Source organism: Pleurodeles waltl, chromosome 7 (genome assembly GCF_031143425.1).
Source record: "Pleurodeles waltl isolate 20211129_DDA chromosome 7, aPleWal1.hap1.20221129, whole genome shotgun sequence".
Lineage (NCBI taxonomy): Eukaryota > Metazoa > Chordata > Amphibia > Caudata > Salamandridae > Pleurodeles > Pleurodeles waltl.
Genome location: NC_090446.1, coordinates 1,113,282,014 through 1,113,306,078, shown reverse-complemented (window position 1 = coordinate 1,113,306,078; position 24,065 = coordinate 1,113,282,014). Strand labels below are relative to the sequence as shown.

General features: G+C 46.5%; 1 protein-coding gene across 1 annotated transcript in view; it reads right to left on the bottom strand.

The window, feature by feature from the left end:
* RAB37 (RAB37, member RAS oncogene family) overlaps window positions 1-17,212 on the bottom strand; it is a 318,509-nt gene extending 301,297 nt beyond the window's left edge. The window contains exon 1 of the mRNA XM_069200082.1: window positions 16,142-17,212. Within this exon, the coding sequence (XP_069056183.1) occupies window positions 16,142-16,210 (69 nt within the window). The 5' untranslated portion in view covers window positions 16,211-17,212. The remainder of the gene's footprint in view (window positions 1-16,141) is intronic.
* Between the last annotated feature and the right edge of the window lie 6,853 nt (window positions 17,213-24,065).

Genomic DNA, 24,065 nt, shown 5'->3' with positions numbered 1-24,065 from the left:
CTGTACTACAGTCACTAGCAAATCAGTGGTGTTTTTTTTACCCTTTCCCCATTAACTTTGTCCCTCTTTCTCGGACCTGCATGAAACCTGGGATTCCTATGTTGGGCTTAATGTGCTTAGAGCCTGCGAAATATCAGGACGATTCAATACAAAGCACTAAAAGTATTAGCACATTAAATTGTTTTCCCCACCTTTCAACTTTGCACCACGCATGATGAATCGGCATGAAACTTGCCATACTCACAGAAGTTAAACGTTCTTAAGAGCTACCAAATTCCAAGGGGATTCATCAAACTATCCAATAATTTTTTGCAATTAATATATTTTTGCACCCTTCCCTTTAAAAGCGACCCCTTGATAAATCTGCATCAATTTAAAATACAAAAGGGTAAGCTAAACATGTTAAACATCTGCTAAAGTTCATGCAAATATGTTGAATAGTCCTAAAGTTATGCAAAATAAAAATATAGCTTTCCAACTGCAAAAATATCTCTAAAATGTAACCTATTCATGCTCAGTCTGTACACATCTTCAAACAGTAATTTCTTTAAAACTACTGAATGGATTTACACCAAACTAACAAGAACAATCCTTGACTTACGTTTGTGGCAAGGTTGGTGTATTTCAGTTCAGTCATTTCTCCTGTATTGAATAGCAAAGAACTCTGTGGGACCTAAAATGGGAAATTGCACTTTTGGGGATCCCTGACCCCCTTGGTTGCACACTTATTGTAAAAGACCCAAAGTGCATGAACTTGGAAGGTTTCAAGGAGATGCTTTGAATGGCCTCAAAGTTATTAAGAAAAAATACCTTTTCTACTGACATTTTGACTCGACTGAAAGAAGTTTTGCTATCAGTAAAAGCACTAGCTAGTGATTGATTTATGGATATTATTTATAACACACGCAAATGCCTGAGGGCATCTTGGCGCTAAGGTATGCAAGGTTTGCAAGAAAGGAAGACTAATAGGGGAGTGTAAAAAACAGGAATTCGGTTGATCCCTCGGACTAATAGGTTTTAAGTTGTTTCCTGAAACAGGTCAGATTGGACTGATTTTTTAGCTGAAAGACAGTTTGCTTTAGGGTTTACAAGCTGAGAACACAAAACTCCTGCCACTGCTCAAGACTGTATTGCTTTTAGGTATTACTCAGTTTCAGATGCAGCAGATCGAAGAGCTCTCCTAGGCCTGTACCATAAGAATTTCTTCCTCAGGCACTCTGGACCTATATTGTGCAAAGATTTGTGAGCCACACATCGTGATTGGCTCTTATTAAATGATTCATTGGATTCTGAGTTTCTGTCCAACACCAGCTCCCTGAGTAAGCCTTTGACTGCTTTACTTCGGTACCCTGAGCGTTAAGTTCTTAAGAGGTGCACTTTTTGCTCAGTTGTTGATCAATATAATGGTAAAAGATTCTCTTTTTAAAAGGCTATGATTGCTCTATTCTGAGCCGTGCAACCTCGGTCTTCTCTGGGACTCCTGGAAAAGTTTCAACAATATTTAACTAAGACAGACAGATGCTCTGTGGAAGCTATATATCAAAGTTTGGGGTGAACCAGACCAGAAACTCCATCACATCTCACTGCATCAGTGAGAATTGGATGGGGAAAAGCAAACTGAGAAATTAGGAGGGAAACATATCGCAGTATTTATACTTGATAAGGAGTCCTTTTCATTTCTAAACTATTAAGCTCCTCTAAGGACCAGAGTCAAGGTCTTAATTTGAGGCAGTGGGAGCCACAGGCACTCATTTGTGAGGACAAGCACTTACTTTAACTCTTCAGACATTTCCACTGAGCAAGAGTTGGAAAACCATACAAATGGGAAAGAAGAAGAGAAAGACGGAAAGACAGTCACCACGAGAGAAAGCAGGAAGATACAAGAGTGAGATAAATGGCAGGCAGTGTCTGGCAGTGCGTTAAGGAGGCCTGTGGTGGATTCAGGAAAACATAACCTTGGTATTCGGCATGCTGAAATTTAATAGTGCCTGCCGGGCTTCTGAGCAGATCTTCAGGACGGGGCACTCATTATTTACCAAATTATGGAGTCCCTGAGGGGGTCTTGGGCATCAAGGCTCCCATAGCACACACAAATCAAAGGGGCTGTAGATCATTATTTGCTCCGTCATCCCCTGGACATGAATGAGAGCTCTGTCTCACTAGAGCTTATAGGGCAACTAGAATGTATCTTACCTGTGGACAAGAAAACCATACTTTGCATTACCATACCGGTGATCAGGTAACCCTGCACTCTTCCAGGTCACACAGGGGCACAATTCACTCATCATTCACCTGTCTTGAAGCAGTGTGTCTCCATTCAGCCCCTTTAAGCAGTGGCACTATTTGACTCGTGCGGACCCACCCAGAGGCGTAGTCGTCTTGCCCCCACCCCACATCACTGGTGATTAAACTACCCTAAGAGGGTGCCTTACTTTGTGCCGGGCCCTTCCAGACTAACCCAGAGAGGGGTCCTGATCAGTGCTTTAAACTTAAGCTCTACCTTAGAGCTCAGTCACCTGGGTGAAGGCCTCTTCGGCACTCCTTAAAGGACGCACTGCCTTATCAATCCTTTGGCTCTCTGTGAGAGAACCACTCCAACCAGCCTGAACATTACATTCATGATGTCACTGACCCTGACCTGCAAGGATGGGTCACGTGACCACATGCATACTGCAAACAGCCTCTCATTCATACAAAAAGAAAAACAATAATAAAAAGGGCCCCAGACCTGCTGTAACTCACATAAAAACCCAAAGTGGGTTAAATAGGCTAGGATATGCTTGCGTCGCTCTAATGTACATTGGCAATACTTTAGATTATGCCATCCCATTGCATACAATTGCAGCAATTTGAGTGTGTTTTACTGCAGGACACATTAAGGTTGTTGGGTTATTAACTGACACAGAAACAGTGACAGGCATTATTTGCGACTGTTCCTGAGGACAAAGCATGTCAAGGTAACCCACATTTCATAGGGAGGATGCCTTTCTCCACCAAACGCGCTGAGATTCTAGATGGCGTCCACCTGTTCTGGACATAATGGAGGTGAGTGTTCTTCGAAATGAGGTAGAAGCCTGAGAGGAAGGCTTGGTGGCTGACTTACTTGGGGCAAGACAGTGGGAGGAGACATTTTACAGACCGTGGAGTGGTAGTGCACTGGCACTCAGGGGTGTAGCTTGGTCAGTGAGATTGTGGGGGGAGGTGAGTTTCCAGTTTTCAAATAATCACTCACTGTGGCTTTAAAAAGGCCCCCTCAGCCCCACATTGTGGGGAGAACTCCAGGCCCAGGGTGCCCCCTTCAGCACAATGCCCTGGCCTGAGAGATTCTGGGTGAGTCCGGGGATGATGGGATCCATGTACTTTCCAAGGGGGGGACCCTTGAAGTTTCGTTACACCACTGCTCAGTCACATAACGTTGAAATGCATTATAGTACAAGCAGGATGCATGAGAGAAGTTTAAGGAGCAGTGCAAAGGGAGGGGAATGCGGGTTGGTGGCAGTAGGGAAAGATTGTGTGTGCATTTTGGTCTGTGTGTATATATAAAAATTCCTGGTGAAATCTGACAGACGTTTCAACATGACCTACTGAAAGCACGTGTACCCAACAACTTATCAGAAAATAAAATTACTGGGGATGTATAATATGCCAAGCCCTCCCTCCCCCAGCCCCCCACTCCAAAGCTAAGGCCCTGGTGCCACTGCCTGTGGACATCCCCACTTGGATTTCATTACAAGACAGGAGGCTACCATTATGCATTAACTATTTTATTGCCACTCCTGCAGCACCTTTAAAGAACATTCATAATAAAGAAAAACTTCCAAAATATAATTCCAACTTAGAATAAATCCTTCAGCAATAGAGCACTCTTGCTCTTTTAAATGCTGCTCCTGATGAGATGAGTGCCTTTCAGTTAGAACAAGTCACTGATGTTGGCAGACATACGTGGCGTTTGGCACATCTCAACATCATTTGAAAAAAAAGTCTAAAGGAATGTCATCAGTGATAGAAGAGACATAGATAGACCCGAAAGGTGAATGACGTAGAACATGACGCCCATGGGGGGACAGCTTGCGTTCCCTGCCTCAAATCTCTGGTGTAGTGTGTTTGAAGGTGATGCTGCAGGGTCTATGTTACACCTCCAATCAAAAGTGGAAGCTCACCAGGACACCATTTGAGTGGCTAATATCCACATATTGGGGGTACAGAGACTTCCAAAGGATATGACCCTTCTCATAATGCAGTTTCCTGAAGGTAGGGATACCTCCAGTTAGTTCATCACCCCAAGTGACGATGCAATAGCTTACAGTTTACAGGCTTCAAATAAAGGCAGCATTGCAAAGACGCTGAGCAAAGACGCGCACACACTAAATGCTAAACTGAGAATTCATTCTGAAAGGGAGGTGATCAGTTAAAATGTAACAACATTTTATCTACTTCATCAAGAAACCTTCTTAAGTTCGCCAAACTATGACCCAGGTTTACCACTATCACCACCATCGAAAGCATCCCTTACTTTCAAACAAGCGCATTGAGGAAAAAGCTCACAGTGTACGAAAGATGGGAAAAGGCAATGACAGGCCAACTCAAGTGACAGGACCGCACAGCAATAGCTCACAGGCATCTTCGCTGAAATCAATTTGTTTTAGAGTTTTGAAACAGACAAACAGACGATGGAGCCTAGCTGTAAACCAGGACAGCTATCTTCTAGGTAAAGAAAGCTCTGAGATGACCACCACAAAGAGCTATGGAACCAGTGGAGACGTGCTCAAAGTGTCGCAGCCAGCGGTAATGAAAACTGCTGGTAAAGTCGGAACGTCAACACTAAAATTCTGTACTGTAACAAACAAGTCACTCAAAGTGACATCATTAAAATGTATTCCTCAGGTGTGAAAGCATAGGTGTATATTTCTGGAAACCAGTCTCGATGATTTGTGGGTCTTCCGGGCGGGGCTCTACGAGGCAGCCTGTTCACACAAAGCTGTTACGCTGGAAAACGAATATTAAATGTAAGGCTGGAGACACCCGTGGCCTAACACTTGTAGGGCCATGTAGAGGCATGGTGAACCTACAGTGGCTACATCAAAGCAGCAACTCCCCCGAAGTCGATGATCTCTTAACAGCACTGGTGAACCCACATGAGCTGCACCAGTGCAGTAACATCCAGTGCCCTACTTTAGCTACACCATGGCGGTAACCTCCAATGCTCCCTGGCCAGTCGATGTGCCTTGGCTAACAATGCATCAGCCACGTAACAATGGTGACCTCCATGGATCCCTGGCCCTGTGTAAGCCATGATGAACTTGCATCATCTACAGGACTGTGCTGCTTGCCGGGCTCCATGACCTTCCAAGGGCCCTGGTTAACCTGCAGCACCACACTATGGTCCTACTCCTCCGCGTCTCTGCACTTTGAGAACCCTGGTGAATCTGCATCAGCTGCACCATGGTGGTGATCTCGGAGAGCTTGATCTTTCGAGGACCCTGTTGAACCTGCATTGGCAACACATAGGTTGTAGCCTCTAGTGTCTGACACGTTGATGGCCCTGGTGAATTTGCACCTGCTACACTTTGATGGTGACCCCTTGAGTCCTTGAACCTTTGAGGGTTTTGGTAAACCTAAATCAGCTACACAATGGTGGTAACCACCAGTGTCCCTCACACTCTGAGGAACCTGATGAAAGTGCATCAGCTACACCCTTGCAGTGAACAGTAGTGCCCTTACACTTCAAGGGCCCTGGCGAACCTGCATCAGCTACACCCTCGCAGTGAACAGCAGTGTCCTTACACTTCGAGGTCCCTGGTGAACCTGCATCAGCTACACCCTCACAGTGAACACTAGTATCCTTACACTTCGAGGTCCCTGGTGAACCTGCATCAGCTACACCCTAGAAGTGAACAGCAGTGTCTTACACTTCGAGGACCCTGGGAAACCTGCATCGGCTACACCCTGGCAGTGAACAACAATGTCCTTACACCCCAAGGTCCCTGGTGAACCTGCATCAGTTACATCCTGGAAGTGAACAGCAGGGTCCTTACACTTTAAGGGCCCTGGTGAACCTGCATCATCTACACTCTGGCAGTCAGTGAACAGTAGTGTCCTTACACTTTGAGGTTCCTGGTGAACTTGCATCAGATACACCTTGGCAGTGAACAGTAGTATCCTTACACTTCGAGGGCCCTGGTGAACCTGCATCAGCTACAACCTGCTACTGTACAGCAGTGTCCTCACACTTCAGGGGATCTGGTGAACCTGCATCAGCTGCATCCTGGCAGTGAACAATAGTGTCCTTACACTTTGAGGTTCCTGGTAAATCTGCATCGGATATACCTTGGCAGTGAACCGTAGTGTCCTTACACTTCGAGGGCTGTGGTGAACCTGCATCAACTACATCTTGGCAGTGAACAGGTTCCTGGTGAACATGCATCAGATACATCCAGCCAGTGAACACCATTGCAGGTGCAGTCCTGCTGTTATCAATTAGAGGAGTGTGGGTCAAAAATATGAGATGTAACTTGAAAAGTTACATCACATGTTTGTATTTGTCTATTTTTAGGTGTAGGGCTGTGTTGCTTCTTGCCGACTTCATGGCTCAAGGGATATAAGGACCTAAGGGCCAGATGTAGGAAGCACTTTGCGAGTCGCAAACGGCAAAATTTGCCGTTTGCAACTCGCAAATGCGTGTTTCCTATGCAGAAATGCATTTTGCGAGTCGTTACCGACTCGCAAAATGCATTTCCGAATCGCAAATAGGAAGGGGTGTTCCCTTCCTATTTGCGATTCGCAATGGTATGCAATTCCATTTGTGACCGCTTATGCGGTCGCAAATGGAGTCGCAGTTACCATCCACTTGAAGTGGATGGTAACCCATTCGCAAACGGGAAGGGGTCCCCATGGGACCCCTTCCCCTTTGTGAATGGACCCCAAAATATTTTTTCAGGGCAGGGAGTGGTCCAAGGGACCACTCCCTGCCCTGAAAAAAACGAAACAAAAGGTTTCGGATTTTTTTAAATGCAGCTCGTTTTCCCTTAGGGAAAACGGGCTACATTTAAAAAAAAACAAAAAACTGCTTTATTGAAAAGCAGGTCGCTAACATGGAGGCCTGCTGACTACAGCAGGCCTCCATGTTAGCGAGTGCCTATACTCGCTATGGGGCCGCAATTTGCGACCCACCTCATGAATATTCATGAGGTGGGTCATTGCGACCCCATAGCGAGTTGCAGTCGGTGTCTGAGACACCGTACTGCATAGCAATTTGCGAGTTGCAAATTGCGAGTCAGAAGGACTCGCAATTTGCAACTCGCAAATTGCTTCCTTCCTACATCTGGCCCTAAGTTCTGAAATGTCTATTTTTTTTTTTAATTGATACACCCCGAATACTTTTGGATCCAGAAATGTCTGTGGAACAGCAGATTAGTTCTATCACAACCTCCTAATATTATTATTTGAAAATACTGTTGTGGGCAAACTCTTTACTTTCAGAGCCTCAATGGCCTCCGTGGTGAGCGTAATTATAAGCTCCAATGTAGAAATGCCATTTTGATCGTAATTTCCAAAGAGAATTAAAAAAAGAAGAATGAATTCCAAGTCTGCGGTGCAGGAAGTGACAACTGTTCTGTGGACAAAGCCTCCTTTAAAGCCCCCATGTTCCAGAGTCTGCATTGGTTGCTGGTACAAGTTAGGCTTACCTTTAAGGTGTTGATGCAAGACCATTTATGGTGAACCTCCTAATTACCTGGATACAATTACTTTAACTTTGTACCCCACCACGTACCCTCCCCAGTGAAGGTGAGCTACCTCTGGTTGTGACAAGGGTAATAAATTTCAAGAAACTTTCCACTTTTTTGCAGTACGTTCCACAGCCGGCTGGAACCCTCTTTCGAATCATCTTCATAAAATCAGTTCCCTTGCAAAGGGTAGGAAGATGTCAAAAGTCTTCCTTTTTAGTTCCTTTCATGTTGGGGCCCATTTAGCTGCCTGGGTGTCCTTGTTTGGTTTTTAAAAGTGTTGATACGATGCCTGATGAAGATGAACTTAAAAATATGAGGCTTTTGTGTTACAGGGCAGAATTATCAACACTTTGTACCAGTGCAAAGTCACAAAAAGTGATACAAACTTGTGTAAAGTGTAGTAGCCTGTTAAGCAGTGCAAAGGGCAATTTGCACGCTTTGTTCTACTTTGCATTGAGATGGTGCCCCATTGGTGGTACAACAGTGTTCTCATGCTACCGCCTATAGTTTTTGACTCAAAGCCTTATCTACTAATTATGTTGGAGAGGCCTTTGCCCAAAACAATAACGCTTCCTAGAGTCAGGCATTAAGTTGGAGAAATCTTCTAACATCTAACTTTTCGAATAATTAATGTGTGCTGCTTTGTACAACACACTTCCAGTGGATAAAAACTTTTTCTAGGCATATTATTTTGTACTAGAAGGGTAGTATTCCAGTACAAAACTTATACTAGACAGCTTGCACACACATTTGCCCCTTTGTGAATAGGTAATTAAAGGTTTCGTAGGGAGCACATAACACATAATCTTAAGTTAATCATCACATTATTACCAAGTACAACACTTTCAATGGTGTCTATTTCCAAAAATGTTTCCCAGCATATCCATCAGTAGGAAACTTATTTGCATTCATGTAACATTGTCTAAGCATCAAATTGCTCGAAACCAGTTTCATAGACAAAATATAAATGGTCAACCATTCCTAAGAGCATCACTAGACTTCACTGACATTCCTGACAACACCAATAAACTCCAGTTACAGTTAATAGGCTTCGATAAAAAAACACTTCAGTCAACACATGTTTTGCTGCAATACGTGCCGCTTCTTCAGGACTGAAATTATAAGAGCAAAACAAAATATTGGAGTCAATCTATGTACATAAAGTAAAAGAAAACTAAAGGACACCAATTTATATCTCACATATCTCACATCATTGCTACATTTTTAATTCCTCTAAGACCCTCCCCACCTCCCCACTCGTGTTGCCAAAATTCATAGTGGTTAAACGTACTCATGTAAGACACCTAATCACAGAATAATAACAGCCTCATCTCTATGTTACCTCTTGTTATTAGAAAAAACTGTCTCTTAGGCACATTCCAATTGGAAATGCACTATTCCACATTCCATCTTTTAAGGCCCTTTGATCTGCTACCACCCTCAAATTCCCAGATGTCATTATGGTGGTATTTTAAGATTCAATTGTGTTTTTCAAATCCAAGAAATCCCTCCATGGTCTTCCAGGATGTCTGCTCCACTGGTGATCCCAATATTGATATAACCCACAGTAAATGCCCTAAATTCCAAAGACCTGGAACGAATCCTTCATTCATTAGTCCTCCAAACTCACTTTGTTGCAGGGCATTTGAAATAGATGCCTCCAATTTTCAATAAAAGTACCATTTGTCTCAATATTGTAGACTCAAAATGTGCAAAAAGACTTTCCCATCCACAGCACCAAAAAATCATAAATTAAAAACGGAAATCTCTTAAATTAATAAACCAATATTAAAAAACTGTCTTCCACAGGAATCAAAGCCCCACTGATGGTGGTTTTGATCATGGTGCACTGTAGCCACTAGGACTATTTGTGTTCTTCCTTCCCACTTCCCTAAATACACAGCCTATATCCTCTTATATGCACATAGCACCCTCAGCCGCATTTTGTGAGCTTCTCATACACATAAAAGGAACATTGCGAGTACACAGGTCCTGTCTGATCTGCCACAAACAAGACTTAAGGAAAATCATATTTCTTGACCTAACTCCTAAGGATAAAACGTAAACTTAAAATTAAAATAGCCAAAATTAGATCTGAATCCTTCATGGGACCCAAGCTACCCCCACTGTGGGCTGTGCCTTCTTTTTCCAAATAGACATAATTCTGTTTGTAAAAAGGATTTGTGATTGGTGTTCACAGAAGTGTTGGTTGATTGGAAGCTGTAGAGGAACTATTTTGCATACATGTCACACATTAGCAGGTGAGTGAGTTTTGAGCTTTCATATGGGGAATTTAAGACATTTAGTATGGGTTATATCAATATTGGGATCACCAGTGGAGCAGATATCCTGGAAGACCATAGGGGATTTCTTGGATTTGAAAAATACAATTGAATCTTAGAGCACCACCATAGTGACATCTGGGAATTTGAGGGTGGTAGCAGATCAAAGGGTCTTAAAAGGTGGAATGTGGCACAGTGCATTTCCAATTGGAATATGGCTAAGAGGGGGTGTTAGAGGATAGTTCTGACCATCAAGTCCACCCTGATTTTTCACTTTTTGACCACCTGGTTTTTGACTTTTTACTGTGAGGGAGCCTCCTATGAGGGGACTCCCGCGCAGTAAACACATGGTAAAATGGACTGCACGTGTTTACTGCCGGTGCCACTGTGCTAAGGAGAGGCTGCTGTGACGCTGCAAGGGCAGGAGGCCCCGGGCGGGTTACATGTGATCATGTGTGCACATGGATGTGAACCCATGTGAGGGCTGTGGGGCGAGGATTCCTGGTGTGCGCAGCCCAAGAACTGCACTTAGGTAAGCATGGTGCAGGAGGAACTATGCAGAGTGCTTGGTGACCTGGAGTAGGTCTCATGAGAGGGGTGTACACATGTGAGGGAGAGGGAGTGTGCTTACTGTCTTTTCACTGTAGGGACACTCAGTTAAATGCCAATGTCAGTGTGCTTAGGGTATTTGCATTGTGGGGATACTCCATTAAATGTCAATGGGAAAGGATGGCCTAGGGTGCAACTCCAGTTCTCTGGGGTCCACCGAGACCAGAGTCACACCAAAGTACACTGTAACCTGGAAGAAAAGAATGATGCAGTAGGTTACAAGAGCATAGTTGTACAACTTTTGGGTCATCCATGGATGCATCTTTCTCTGACTCAGCTCAGGATTAGGGCCAATTACTGCTCTGTCCAGTTGCTTGAACAGGGCCTTGCATCAATGAGCCAGCTGTCATTCCAAGTCAGGAGCAGGCTGGAGAGGCACTGTGAGGAATGTCAGTGAGGAGGGACCGAAACTTTCAGAGCACATGTGGCAACTAACTCCTGGATGATCCCATTTTGAGCTATCCCAGAAGACTGTGCAAGAAGGAGGGGACGGGGGCAAGGAAGTAATGTGGCACATCTGCATAGGCCTGAGGTGCAGACCTGCCGGACACTTCCGCCCCCACTTAAAAGGTCCTGCACAGGGGAGAGCTCTCACTCTTGGCTGTGCTTCACTGCTGGACACTGGGACTGCAGACGGGCGTCATGGACAACTGGAATGAGGAACCCCCTGACTGCCCCTGGGGCAGGGACTCTGCCCCTGAAGGACTCCAGGCCAGTGAGACAAATGCCAGGGCCAAGCAAGCTGGCCCCCTTGCCCCCCCCAGAGGACTAGTTGGGGTAAGAACTGGGCTAGCGCAAGGAGAGCACGCTGCCCAGAAGGAAAAGAGGGCACCCAGAGGAAAGGCTGGCGCAGGGAGTCAGTGGAACTGGCTCCCTATGATCTGGGACCCTTCGAGGGCAGGAGGCCTATGGAGAGTGCTCCTGGTGACAAGGGCTTGTCACCAAGAGCGAAACGACACCGAAATGATGAAAATCGGCCCTTGGGGGCCCGAGATATCCAGGGAAGAAGGATTGTGACCTTTGACCTCTGGGGAAGCAGTGACGAAGCGCGTGGGGCTTCGCCTCTGCTCCAGACTGTGCCCCCGGGATGAGCCAGGGCCCAGGAGCTGCCCCAGGAGGAAGAGGAGCGAGGGGGGTGCCGTCGCACTCCCCCTCCAGAAGAAAAAGGGGTCCCGGACCCCATCCCGGTGCCCCGCTGAAGAGTGGCCTGTTTGATTTGATGGGGTGGGTGCCGTTGCGCACCCCCCCCCCGCCGCGGTGGTTAGGGACCCTGGACCCCATTCCGGGGCCCCCTGCAGCCGAAGAAAAGCTGGGAAGCGGTCTCGAGCTCCTCGTGAAAATTGTGAGGAGGGGCCCCAGACCCCATTCTGGGGCCCCAGGAAGAAGGAGAAGTGGCGGTAGCACCGTGGCGCACCCCGCAAGATGGCCGCCGGCAGTGGCGGGGGCGGCCAAAGAAGAAGGCGGGGAGCGCCATCGTGCTCCCCGTCAAAATTGACCTGAGGGGCCCCAGACCCCATCCTGGGGCCCCAGCCGAAGTCAAGTCGGGGGGTGCCATTGGGCCCTCTCCCCAAAAGGGAAGATGGTTTCGGGGAGCACCGTCGCACTCCCTGTGGAGACGTGGAGGGGCCCCAGACCCCATCCCAGGGCCCCAAGTGGAAGATGACATCGGGGAGCGCCATCGCGCTCCCCGTGGAGGGGCCCCGGACCCTATCCCGGGCCCCACAGCTGTAGTGGAGGAAGGGGAGAGTGCCATTGCACTCCCCCAGGCAGCCTGTCCGGCCACAAGCCTGCACGCCTCTGCCCGCTGGAGCGGGCAGACACCACAGAGAAGGCCGGCTCCCGCTGCAGCACACAGGGGTGTTGGCCGTGCGGGGAGCCAGCAGGGGCAGCCAGGGGTGGGCTCCCTCCGCCACCCTCCTACGAGGGAGCACTTACCTTGTGTGGGGGTGTCCGGGTGGGACCGGGCACCCCCGTGGATCGAGCATCAGTTTTGGCAGCACGGCAGCTGTCCCCGGCTCAGCGGGAGAGCCACTCATTTCATATGCAGCTACCCCAGCATGCTTAGCGGGGCCTAAGCAGGGGTCTAGTCCCCTAAACCAGCTTGTGGTGGTCCCAGGGAGATGGTGCCACCACCAAACCCATGCCCATGGATGGGGGGGCCGCAGGAGCAGCTCAGCCTCCCCCCAACGCAGTTTGTGTCCCCACCCTAGGTAGGGTGGGACAAAAGAATGATAACCCCCCAAGGGTTCTACATGTTGTTATAGCATAATATTATGAGGACTTTTGTTCTGGCTTGGGGGATTTTGTCTAGTAGCAGTGTAGGCTGGTATTACCCAATGTATTCAACTGTCATTTGATGGTTTATCAAGGTTACATGAATCCGTCATGTGACAATTTAAAATGGTGCCAACCAATATTCCCTCGTTGAAAAATTACAAATAATATGACAACTTGTCCTTTACAAACTCATATATGAACACCTGTCATTTACAAATTCTATGTATCAATATTACTCTTTGTATACAACAGTACCTGACATCACTGGAAACATTTGATGCCTTCATCCCTTAACACAGGCCCATATTTATACTTTTTAAGCGCAGCATTTGTGTCATTTTTTTTACGCAAAAGCAGCGCAAACTTGCAAAATACAATTGTATTTTGTAAATTTGCGCTGTTTTTTGCGTCAAAAAGCGGCGCAAATGCGGCGCTAAAAAAGTATAAATATGGGCCTTAGAGCCTGCATTCCATTGATGCGGACAAAAAAGAAGGGTGACGTTTTTATCTACTGGCAAGTACTAGTGGAATATGTAAATTTGCACTACTTTGAATTGCAAAATGATGTCTTCGTCCAAGTATGCCTCTCTAGTCAAATTCCAAATTGTGTTTTGTAGAAGAGTTCTTTCTCGAAAAGCTCATCTGTTTTTCCCACCGCAATTAATTTGCCAGTTTGCAAAAAATGAATCGGCAAGATTTTATTTTGCTAGTGCTACTGCAATTAGTAGGGCAAGGGAGTGCTTTGTTGATTTGGGGTTCCATCTCAGCATTAATTTGGGGCGAAAGCAGTGAACAACTCTTACATTGTTTTCTCTTAGTTGTTGAGAAAAGAAACAAACACACATAATGGCAATTTGAGGCAGTTCTTTCTTCAAAATGAGTGAAGATTCCCTTATTAGTTTTCATGTACAGGTGAATAAGGTTAATTAGCTGTTTGTAGTTGGTGCTATGCACATTTCCAGCGTTTTATTGATTCAGTCTCCCAGACAGTATTAATATTTTCCCTCAAATCCGGTGACGTTTGAGATGTTTTTTATAATGCTCCATGAAGAATAAACAAGGTAGATCTAGTTTAGACCCAACTCTGCCAAGCCCACCCTCTCGTGTTTCGTCACCGAGGCGCACAGCCCCGCGCGCTCTGCAGCTGCACTGGTAGCTCGCGCCCAGTAACGCGGATACTGCTCGCTTAGCTGCCTGTATCAGAGGGGGCAGCTGTAATCAACATACTGGAAACCAAGGCGCAGCTGGGGCTTTCACTCACATCTCACCCCGGTGATCAGAGCTGGCAGTGACCCCCTGCCTCCCCTCACATCGAATTATGTAATCTTAGACTCAAAGTAGAGAACACGGGAAAGGGAACATTTCACGGCGGTAGAGCTGGGCCAGAATCAGTCATAAGTCAAGCATAGCAGCAGAGCCGTGGTCCCGTCAGTCACATGTCAGAAACGGCAGCAGAGCTTGGGTATCGTCAGTTACAAATAAGGGAGGGCTGCAGAGTTGGGGTACCTTCAGTCACATGTCAGACATGGCTGTAGAGCTGGGGCACGGTCAGTTGCAGACAGCGTCAGGGATGGCTGGAGTACCGTCAGACAGAGGTCACAAATGTTTGTTTCTGAAGCAGAGATGAGATATCCTTGTGCCACCACCCTACGGTAATGGGGTTATTCAGAAGGAAGTTCGTCCTGAAAAATGGGTGACCCCTTACTCATTCACATAGATGCTAGAGAAATGATCAGGATTGAACTGATACGCATGTTGAAATCCTAGTATAATATCAATCCACTTTAGATATCTGACACATTGGCAGTGAATATTGTTTTATTAAGGTGTAGGTGCAGTCATGTAGATCCTCCCACATGCTCGGAGCAGGCGTTAATAGGAGGAACACCATTGTTTTCAATGAGCCTCAATGGGCTTTGCAGGATTAGCGTCAAATTTTTCCACGCTAGTCCTGCAAAGCTCCTAACTAGCGTCAAAAATGTTTACGCTAGTTTCTCTAACTACTGCCATGGTGCAATATGGCACACACATGGTGGCGTTAGGGGGGCGCTAAGGGGCGCACATAAAGTACTGCTGCACTGGGTAAAGCACCACTTTCCTTAAATCAGGCCCTAAGTGTTACTGCGGTTTGGAAAGGACACGGTAGGAGCCCTGCTCCAATGCTATGTAGATGTGGACCGTGGAAGTGGGAGTCCCCAAACAAAGGTCAGTCGAAAAACATTTCTGCGGTCCTATTGTCCAGCAGAGACGCCTTTCAACTGACCTCAGGTTGGGGACGGACCACATCAACGTAGCGTCGGAACAGGGCTCTTACTGTGCCCTTTCCAAACTGCAGCATTCACTGTCAATGTGTCAAATAGCTAATGTCGATTGAGATTATACTAGGATTTCAACATTCGTATCAGTCCAGCCCTGAACAATTCACGGGTCAGAAATGACAGCAGAGCTGGGGTACTGTCAGTGAGTCACATGTCAACGATGGCAATAGAGCTGGGATACCCCTCAGTCACAAGTCAGAAATGGCAGTAGAGCAGGGGTCTTCAAACTAGGGGGCAGCCCCCCCTAGGGGGGCCTCAAATGTTCTGGGGGGGGGGGCTCCAGGCTCTGGCTAAAAGAAGCATTATGCAGATAACACTGATTTGTTTCAAGCAGAAAACAGTTTTTTTGCATGTTTAAAAAGGTAACAGAACTTAACTGCAATGTTTAAATAGGTCTAGACATGTTTAAACATTGCCAACTTAAAAGAATAGTTGTGAAAAGTTCTGAGGGGGGCCTGATGATTTTTTTTTCCCCAGTGGGAGGGCGCGGCATTAAAAAGTTTGAAAACCACTGCAGTAGAGCTTGGTTGCCGTCAGTCACACATGTCAGAAATTACAGTAAATCTGGGACACGGTCAGTGACACACACAGTCAAGGGTGGCAGTGGAGCTGGGGCGCCGTCAGCTCAGTTGTGAAACCGAAACCTATCACTGACCTAGCCCCAATGTCCCCTGGGAGCTACTGCCCTTATGACTTTCACTGGCATCAGAATGGCTTGTGCCTGAGATCACCTAACCTTTACCGTTTAGCGCAAAGAGCTGGCATGTGACTGACCATATCAAAGTCATTCTGCCCTTTCATATCGTGTGTCCAAACTAGAAATTCCCCTATGTCTGTGTAGTTCAGTCAGCCTCGGCTTCTAGGCGCATTTGACATGAAGGTTCGAAAGCAGCTGTGTGACACCACTCTACATGTGACGTCTCCTTACCTTCTGCAGCTGCTCCTCGTTGTAGCAGGGCTGAGCTGCGTCACGCGGCTGCAGGTCTTCCTCGTCCATGATTTGAGCCTGGTCTAGGAGGATGTCCAAACCTAACTCACCGCCTTTGAGCCAACAGTGCCTAGATGGGGGGTGGGGCCTCCGTCCTATCACACGGGACACTCAAAGAGCGCTGAAAACTACCAGACATCCAGGGAGTGCTTGGCAGAGATCCCAAGTGGGTTTAAAGGGGCACTTTATCAGAAGCACGGACAGCCAGAGGGTGGGAGCACTAGGAGGGGTGGGCAGACTCGGAGAGGTAGGGAACCTAATGCGCACGGCCAACCTCCGAAGTGCAGGCAGCTTCGGTTGGGTGGGCAACCTGCAGGAAGTGGGCAGCCTCGCGGGGTGGTGGTCTAAAGGGTGTGGCAGCCTCAGATGGGTGGCTCTATCTCAGAGGGACGAGTCCGCGCCTGGGCGCATACGCAGCACACCTTGTTGACTCTAAGGGGTGACAGCCTCAGGGTGGGTGTCACTTTCAGAGGAAGGAAGCCTCACGGGATGGGTTATTCTCTGAAGGAGTCAGACTCGAGCGTGGGGCTGCCTCTCAGAGGTGGGCCAGCCTCTGACGGGTGGATAGTTCAGGGTGTGGATCTCTCAGAGGAATAGACAGTCCCAGTGGTTCGGCTGCCTCAGAAGTAGACCTTCTGTAGCGCTAGTCTCTGACGAGCTTCAGCCGGGGCGGGAACCCTTCCTCGCCTGCTCTGGGGCTGTGCACACTTCCACCCTGGGAAGCAGAGCGGTTCTTCAGCACCCGGGACAGCTCCTTGGTGGATCCTGGCGCCTGCAGCCTGCGCCTCCTTACGCCGGTGTACTGCCCAGCAGAAACGCACACTCTGCGCCGCCCTGCCCCTCCGCCGGGCTCAAGAGAAGCTTCTCAGCCCCTCTGCCCCCTCTCTGCCCTGGTCCCAACCAGAGCTCCCTCAGCCCAGAATTCGCGCTCGATCCAGAGGCGCCGGATGTCAGCAGCAGCTGTGACGGGAGCGAGATGCTGCAGAGTGTTTATACTCCGCCCCCCCCCCCTCCCACTCACGCCTCCCTCCACTTCTCTTCGTTCCCCTCCTTACATCTACCTCCTGCGCTCCCGGCCCCTCCCTCTCGCCACTTTCTTCTTCCTCGCTCACTGTCCAGCCTCCCTCCGCTCCAATCTTTCCCTGACTCGTCTTCCTTTCTCCATCCACTTTACTAACCCTACAGACTCCGCCTCACTCGTCCTTCCCCTGTCCTCTCCTCGATTATTCCTTCCTTTTCCCTTCGGACCTCTTCCCCTTCACACTGCCACGCCCCTTTCAGCCCCTCTTCCCTCTCTCTCTTACTTTTCTTCATTCACCTCTTCTCATTGCCAACCTCTCCTCTTGCTCACTACGCATCCCAGTTAAGGAAAATTCGAGATGCTCTTTTTTTAGATCTTTGGAGCCAAACGAACCCTGCTGCTGGTTGCCTCCTCCTGCCCCTGGTGGAGGTAGGGTGACCACCTGGCATTGAGGCAAATTCTGGACAGGACTGTAAAAAATTCAGGACAAAGGGTCAAAATTCAGGACAAAAATTCAGGACAAAGGGTCAAAATTCAGGACAAAAATTCAAGAACAAACGTCAGTTTTACAGACACACGCAAGAGAGGCCATGCCTCACTATGTTGTCAGTGCATTTATTTACTCTTTTTTAACATAGCACTATTTATTCACTGTGGTCTTTTTGTGATTGCCTCCTGGTATGCTACATTCAGGTGTCACATTACGTCCTTGTTCAGTAGTAAATTAATGCCCTTCAGTACTGCGGCAAGGCCATCACCCCTACCCAAATCTACCAACCGATCTTTCCTGAACAGAAAGTAACAACAACATTTTGATTATGTTTCTGAACATTTTAAAACCCCTGGCAAACAGTTTGGGAAACATTAAGGTAATTAACCTTATGCTAGTTTAAACAAATTGAACAAAAACATCTGGCTTACCCCAACCGCCCATGGACTTTCAACTTAACGAGGCAGGGCAGATGGTGTGGGCGACAGTCTCACACCTAATATCAGGATGTGATGTACCCATAACTTGTCGGTGGTCTCACAGCACTAGAGTGTATGTCCGGGACTCTACATTTATCTCAGAAATGGGAGCCCGGACTACCAATCAAAGATAATAAAAGAGGAGGATGAAATCGAGAGCAAATGGGAGATCCACGGCAAGTAATTCAAAGGGTTGTTGCCAAGAACTGGGTAAATAGGGAAGAGAAGTACAAGGTGGGACAATTCCTAAAATCAGACAAGATCGGTCCACCAAGACTATTCGAAGGTATTGGGAACCTGGGGAATTGTCTCTGCACACAGGAGCGAAACAGAAGGGGCACTGTCAAGTGGTTGAACAAGCAACACCCATCCACCTTGGCAAACTCTTCTGGTACAATGGTCCGCTGTTAGTGCTTTTGAAGGGTGAGCAGGGGCCAGACCCCTTGCAAGGTTGTGCAAGGCAATTGCCCGCTTTGTCCATGTCTTTATATGGTTTTGAAATTGAGCAAAAGCCAAACTAGGGATCTGGATTATCCCTAAGTGTCAAGTAAACATAGAATCTTCAAAATATTTGGAATGTAAATTGCACAAACACAATTTACAAATTTTAAAATGTAATAAGTGTTTCTTTGACATATGGCACTGTTTTTGCCTTTATATACATTTAGATCTCAGATTGAACTGGGAACCAGTTACCTTTTGATACCTAATGATTAATATCTACCATTCTTACACTGATTTCCAGGAAGAAAATCTCGGCAGAGCAAACGGTCCCTCCAAGCCCAGTTTGCTTTTTGGTCTTCTCTTCTGCTTTCTGTAGAGGCCATGTGGCACTAGCGAAGATGATGTGTTACCCCAATGATAGTATTATTTTGCAAACCTTCCTCTGCTCGTCCTTCATTCCTTCTTCAGACAGGCCACACATCTGATTTGGTCACTGTGGCGCCATCAGGAGCTCTTTCCACTCTAAAGCTAACTGTGACTGCGGGTGGATTAGGTCTTCTGGTCTTAGAATGCTATTATTCAGCTGCACAGGTCCAATGGGTGGCTCGCTGGCTTTCTGCCCACCTCCCTGCATGAGATGGGGTTTACCAGTAAAGACTTTTAAGAAAGGCTTAATGCACTGCTCATTGTTTCCTACTGACCATTCAACAGATCACCATCCGGGGTTATCATGCCCAGCTTTCTCTTGCCTTGCCAGAACCTGTACACCACTGCACTGACACTCTACTCTGCAACTCTGCACTCTACACCACTCTACTCTATGCCACTGCACTCTAGGCACTATACTCCACTCTACACCACTCTACAATACTCCACTCTGCACCACTCTACACCACTGCACTCTATGCCACGAGTCTACTCTGCACTCTGACACTGCACCACTCTGCATTACTGCACTCTCTGCTACTCTATTGTATGCCACACTACTCCACTGCACTCTATGTAACTCTACCCCATGCCACTCTCTGCCACTGCACTCTGCGCCAATGAACTCTAAACAACTGCACTGTACGCCACTGCCCTCTACTCTGTACCACTGTACTCTACGCCACTGCTCTCTGTGCCACTCTACTCCACTCTACATCACTGCACTGACACTCTACTCTGCAGCATTCCACTCTCCACCACTGCACTATACACCAATGTACTATGTACTACTGCATTCTATGCCACTGCACTCTATGCCACTCTACTCTGCATCACTCCAGAGCACTTTGCTCTACTCTGCACCACTCTACACTACGCCACTGCACTCCCTGCAGCGTCAGTTTACTTTGCAATCTATGCCACTGCACCACTCTACACTACTGCTCTCTCTGCTACTCCATTGTATGCCACTCTACTCCACTGCACTCTATGCCACCCTACTCAGTCCCACACCACTCCATGCCACGGCACTCTAAACCACTGCACTCTACGCTAACGCACTCTAAACAACTGCACTGTACCCCACTGCACTGTACTTTGCACCACTGGGCTCTACACCACTGCTCCTATGCCACTCTACTCCACTCCACACAACTATGCCACTAACATTAAGACATGCTGAACAGCAGCTACTCTGGTGTACAAGATTGCTAATGGCTAAAACACATTAGCAAAGCCAATAACTCTTTCGTAGATGAGACCTATTGGCTTTGCCAATGTTTGTTAGTACTATGATGTACCGAGGTACCTGAAAGAACTGTGAAAAATACAATTAAATCATAATAAAGGCTGCTACAAAATGCGCAAATACATTTCAGTTAAATAAAAAAAAAAGTGCTTCTCAAATACAGATTTGAATAATATACAGTTTATACCTAGTATAAAAAAAATTATAACACTCCATTAAAACCACACACCCCACAGTTCACTTTAGAACACCATTACAATACCTCTCTAAAAGAAATATCTTTGCCACCAGAAAACTTCAAGTGACTCCTTTTAGTAAAGTCAATGCAGGTTTTCAAGCCCCTTTGTATTCGCAGATTTACCAGTTGGGCACATTTGCATGTCTTTAGGGAAGGAGACCCCCTGTCATGAAGGTTTGATTCTTATCTGTCTGCCCCTCCCTCAGAGCACAGGAGACTCCCTGCCTTGCAGTCCAGCTGGGAAGACTGATCTGCCCGTAATTTCGCCCCGCTTCCGTTGTCCTTTAGTTGAAAGGCTAAAATTACGGACAAATGCTGTCCGTGAAGACTTTCATCACGGACAACGGACAGCAGGGCGAAATTACGGACAGTCCATGAAATTTACGGACGGGTGGTCACCCTAGGTGGAGGGGGCAGATTGACGCTAACCCTTCCAATCTTCCCCCAGGCGTGGGAGATGTCTATTGGCGGCTGTGGAGTGAGGCCACTGTCACCACTGAAATCACAGCGCCTAGTAAGAAAACTTCGTTCTCCAGGATCGCGGTGCTGCTCCAATCCCCAAGCAGGAACCTCTTGGAAGGAGGACTGTGGGAAAAGGGAGTCTCTTCCATCCGCATCAGTGACCCTCACATCGGGCAAGATGGCGATTGACCAGACCAGATGAAGAGTAAAAGGCTGCTTTTATTTGGAAAGAAATGCAGCTCTAAATTTCAATTTACAATTCATTACCTCACTAATACAAAGCAATTCACCTAACGCACCACCCATAAACCTCTCCCCAACAGAAAAATGCATCAAAACCATTCTTACCACTTCCAATCTCCACCATGCCCATAGTTTTCCTGCACAGCCGTCCCCAACGGACTCACCCTGGCTCCCCTGTGTCCCTCATCCAAAGTTACTTCTGCAGTTCCGCCAACCCTTCTGGCCTGGCCTGAGCTTCTTACATCCTGCCACCGTTTTTCCTGACCCCCTCAGATTTTCTTTGAATATCTGCTGCCGCCTGTCACCATAACAGCGAGAACTCAGATCTACACAACGTAAAAAGATAAGCTGTCGCCAAAACAGCCTACCGTAGCTCTCAACACCATCCCTGAATAGTCAAAATTGAAGCCAACTTTTGTCTGATCTCCATTATGTATAATTTGTTCCCCATAAAAGAAAGATGTACACCATCTTGCCTAAAAAATTGAAAATCCTCTTATTTAATGTCTAAGGGGGTTATTCTAACTTTGGAGGAGGTGTTAATCCGTCCCAAAAGTGACGGAAAAGTGACGGATTTACCACCAGCCGTATTACTAGTCCATTATATCCTATGGAACTCGTAATACGGCTGGTGGTATATCCGTCACTTTACCGTCACTTTTGGGACGGATTAACACTCCTCCAAAGTTAGAATAACCCCCTAAATGTTCTTACCAAACAATACCCTTGGATCTAGCAAAATGCTGCATTTCTCTATTTACTTCATGCCTGGCTCGCTCTATTGCAGTAAAATTTACAGCACCTCTCCAAACTTCTTGGAACTAGCCCAGTAAGAATGATTTTTGTTCCACTCCAAGATTTACCAATAATGTTCAAATCCTTCTTCATATCTTTAATAAGCCCAAGCCCTGATAGCTGTACTAATTCATTCTCACCAAGATGTAGCAACAGCACATCAGGGCAAATTCGAACACTCAACAGATTAAATAAACAAGAAAAAGTTGTCCCTGTTTCATACCTCCCCCTCCCCCACCACTCAGTCTTTAACTGATCAGTTCGGAGCCAGGTTCTTCCCGAAAGGCCACTTCTCAGCTTGCTTTGCTGCCCATTTTACAAAAGAGTGTCCAACTATCCAAATCAATAGGAAAGCCAATGTTGGTCCCACCCCCCAACCTGAAACAAAGACAACAGTTAGCATTGCATAGAGACTAACAATCTTCAAGCTCCTTAATGTACCGCAGGCAACAATCATAAGACCAATGACCCAATCTTTCAACTTCTTGTATAGAAAAATCCAACCTGGCAGCTTCAGAAGCAGTGCCAATCTGAAAAGAGTGTGTGCAATAGCGAAAAGGGTCTTCTCCAATAAACTTTAGGGCTTTTCTCAAAACACCTAGAACTTGTGGTGCAGTCAACTGTGCCACACTGTCACTGGGCACCCTATACCTCCTATCTTCCAGAGTAACAGCTTTGCGCCCTTTCCTTTCTGATCTGTTTTTGAATATTCTAATAAAAGTTGCAGCTTATCGCCTGATAATGTTACATTTTGAACATTCAAACCACCTGAACAAGTGCTCTTCACAAGCTCTGAAATTCGCAACGCACCAAAAACAACCAACACTTACATAACTTAAACAGTTTTTGCTCAAACAGAGAAAAACACACTACATCTAATGTTGCAACCAATTTGAGCAGTAATCTCATAGAGATAGGATTTCTTACGAATATGCCCCTTTGATGTTCCTTGGCCCATCCTTCTAAAATCCTTTTGCCCATCTCTCCTGCTGTAGGTTCATAGCCTCAGAAAAATTTACTGTAAAATCTTAAACCAGCAATTGTGATTGCTGAAATAGCTTTGTTAACTTTATTCATGATGAATTTCAGTGCATCTTCCCTACGTAATAGGCAATCTTGTTCGTCCTGGGATCTAGAAAGTGCCCCCATTTCTATAAATTCTTCACATGCTCTTCTGTAGGCAGTTTCTGCACTCTCTGCTAGCGAATTCTCCACCAAGCCAAGCATCCTTATTCTGCTAGCTCCCATACCCCTTGAGGCACTTCTGTTTTCATCGAATCGGCTCCGGGCACCAAACCATGGAATCTCTGCCACTACGAATGAGACAATGCATCTGCTATATTATTGTTCGCATCTGTCACATGCTTGGCTCTGAAAACAATGTTAAGCATGAAGCATCCTAGCATGAATCTTTGCAGTAATTTAAAAAGGTGTTTATCTCTGACTTTCTGACCATTGACCAAGTCCACTACTGTTCTGTTATCAACATTGAAAGTTACCATTTTGTTTTTCAAATGACTACCCTAAATAGCCAAAGCTACTAACAAAGGAAAAAAATCAAAAAAGGCAAATCTTCTCTTCTCTTTAACCCATTGGAGCGACCATGGTTCAGGACACCATCTCCTTTCCTAAAATAATACAAAACCTGTGGATCCTGCTACATCTGAAAACAATTGCACTGTCCAATCAAAATCAAAATCCAGTGCCCACATAGTCACACCATTGAAATGTTTCAAAAACATTAACCAAACTTCCATATCTGTTCTCATTGCAGCTGAAATTCTGATCCTATGGTGTGGCAACTGAACTCCTGACATGGCAAAACCCAGGCATCTACAAAAAGATCTACCTGCTCTGACCACTCTGCAGGCAAAAGTAAGATGCCCTAATAAACACTGGATTTGATGTAGTTGAAGCTTTGTCGCAACCAATGCTTGCTCTAGTAAAGCTACAATTTGTTTGATCTTTTTCTCAGGCAATCTTGCTTCCATTTTCACCGTATCCGTCTCAATTCAGA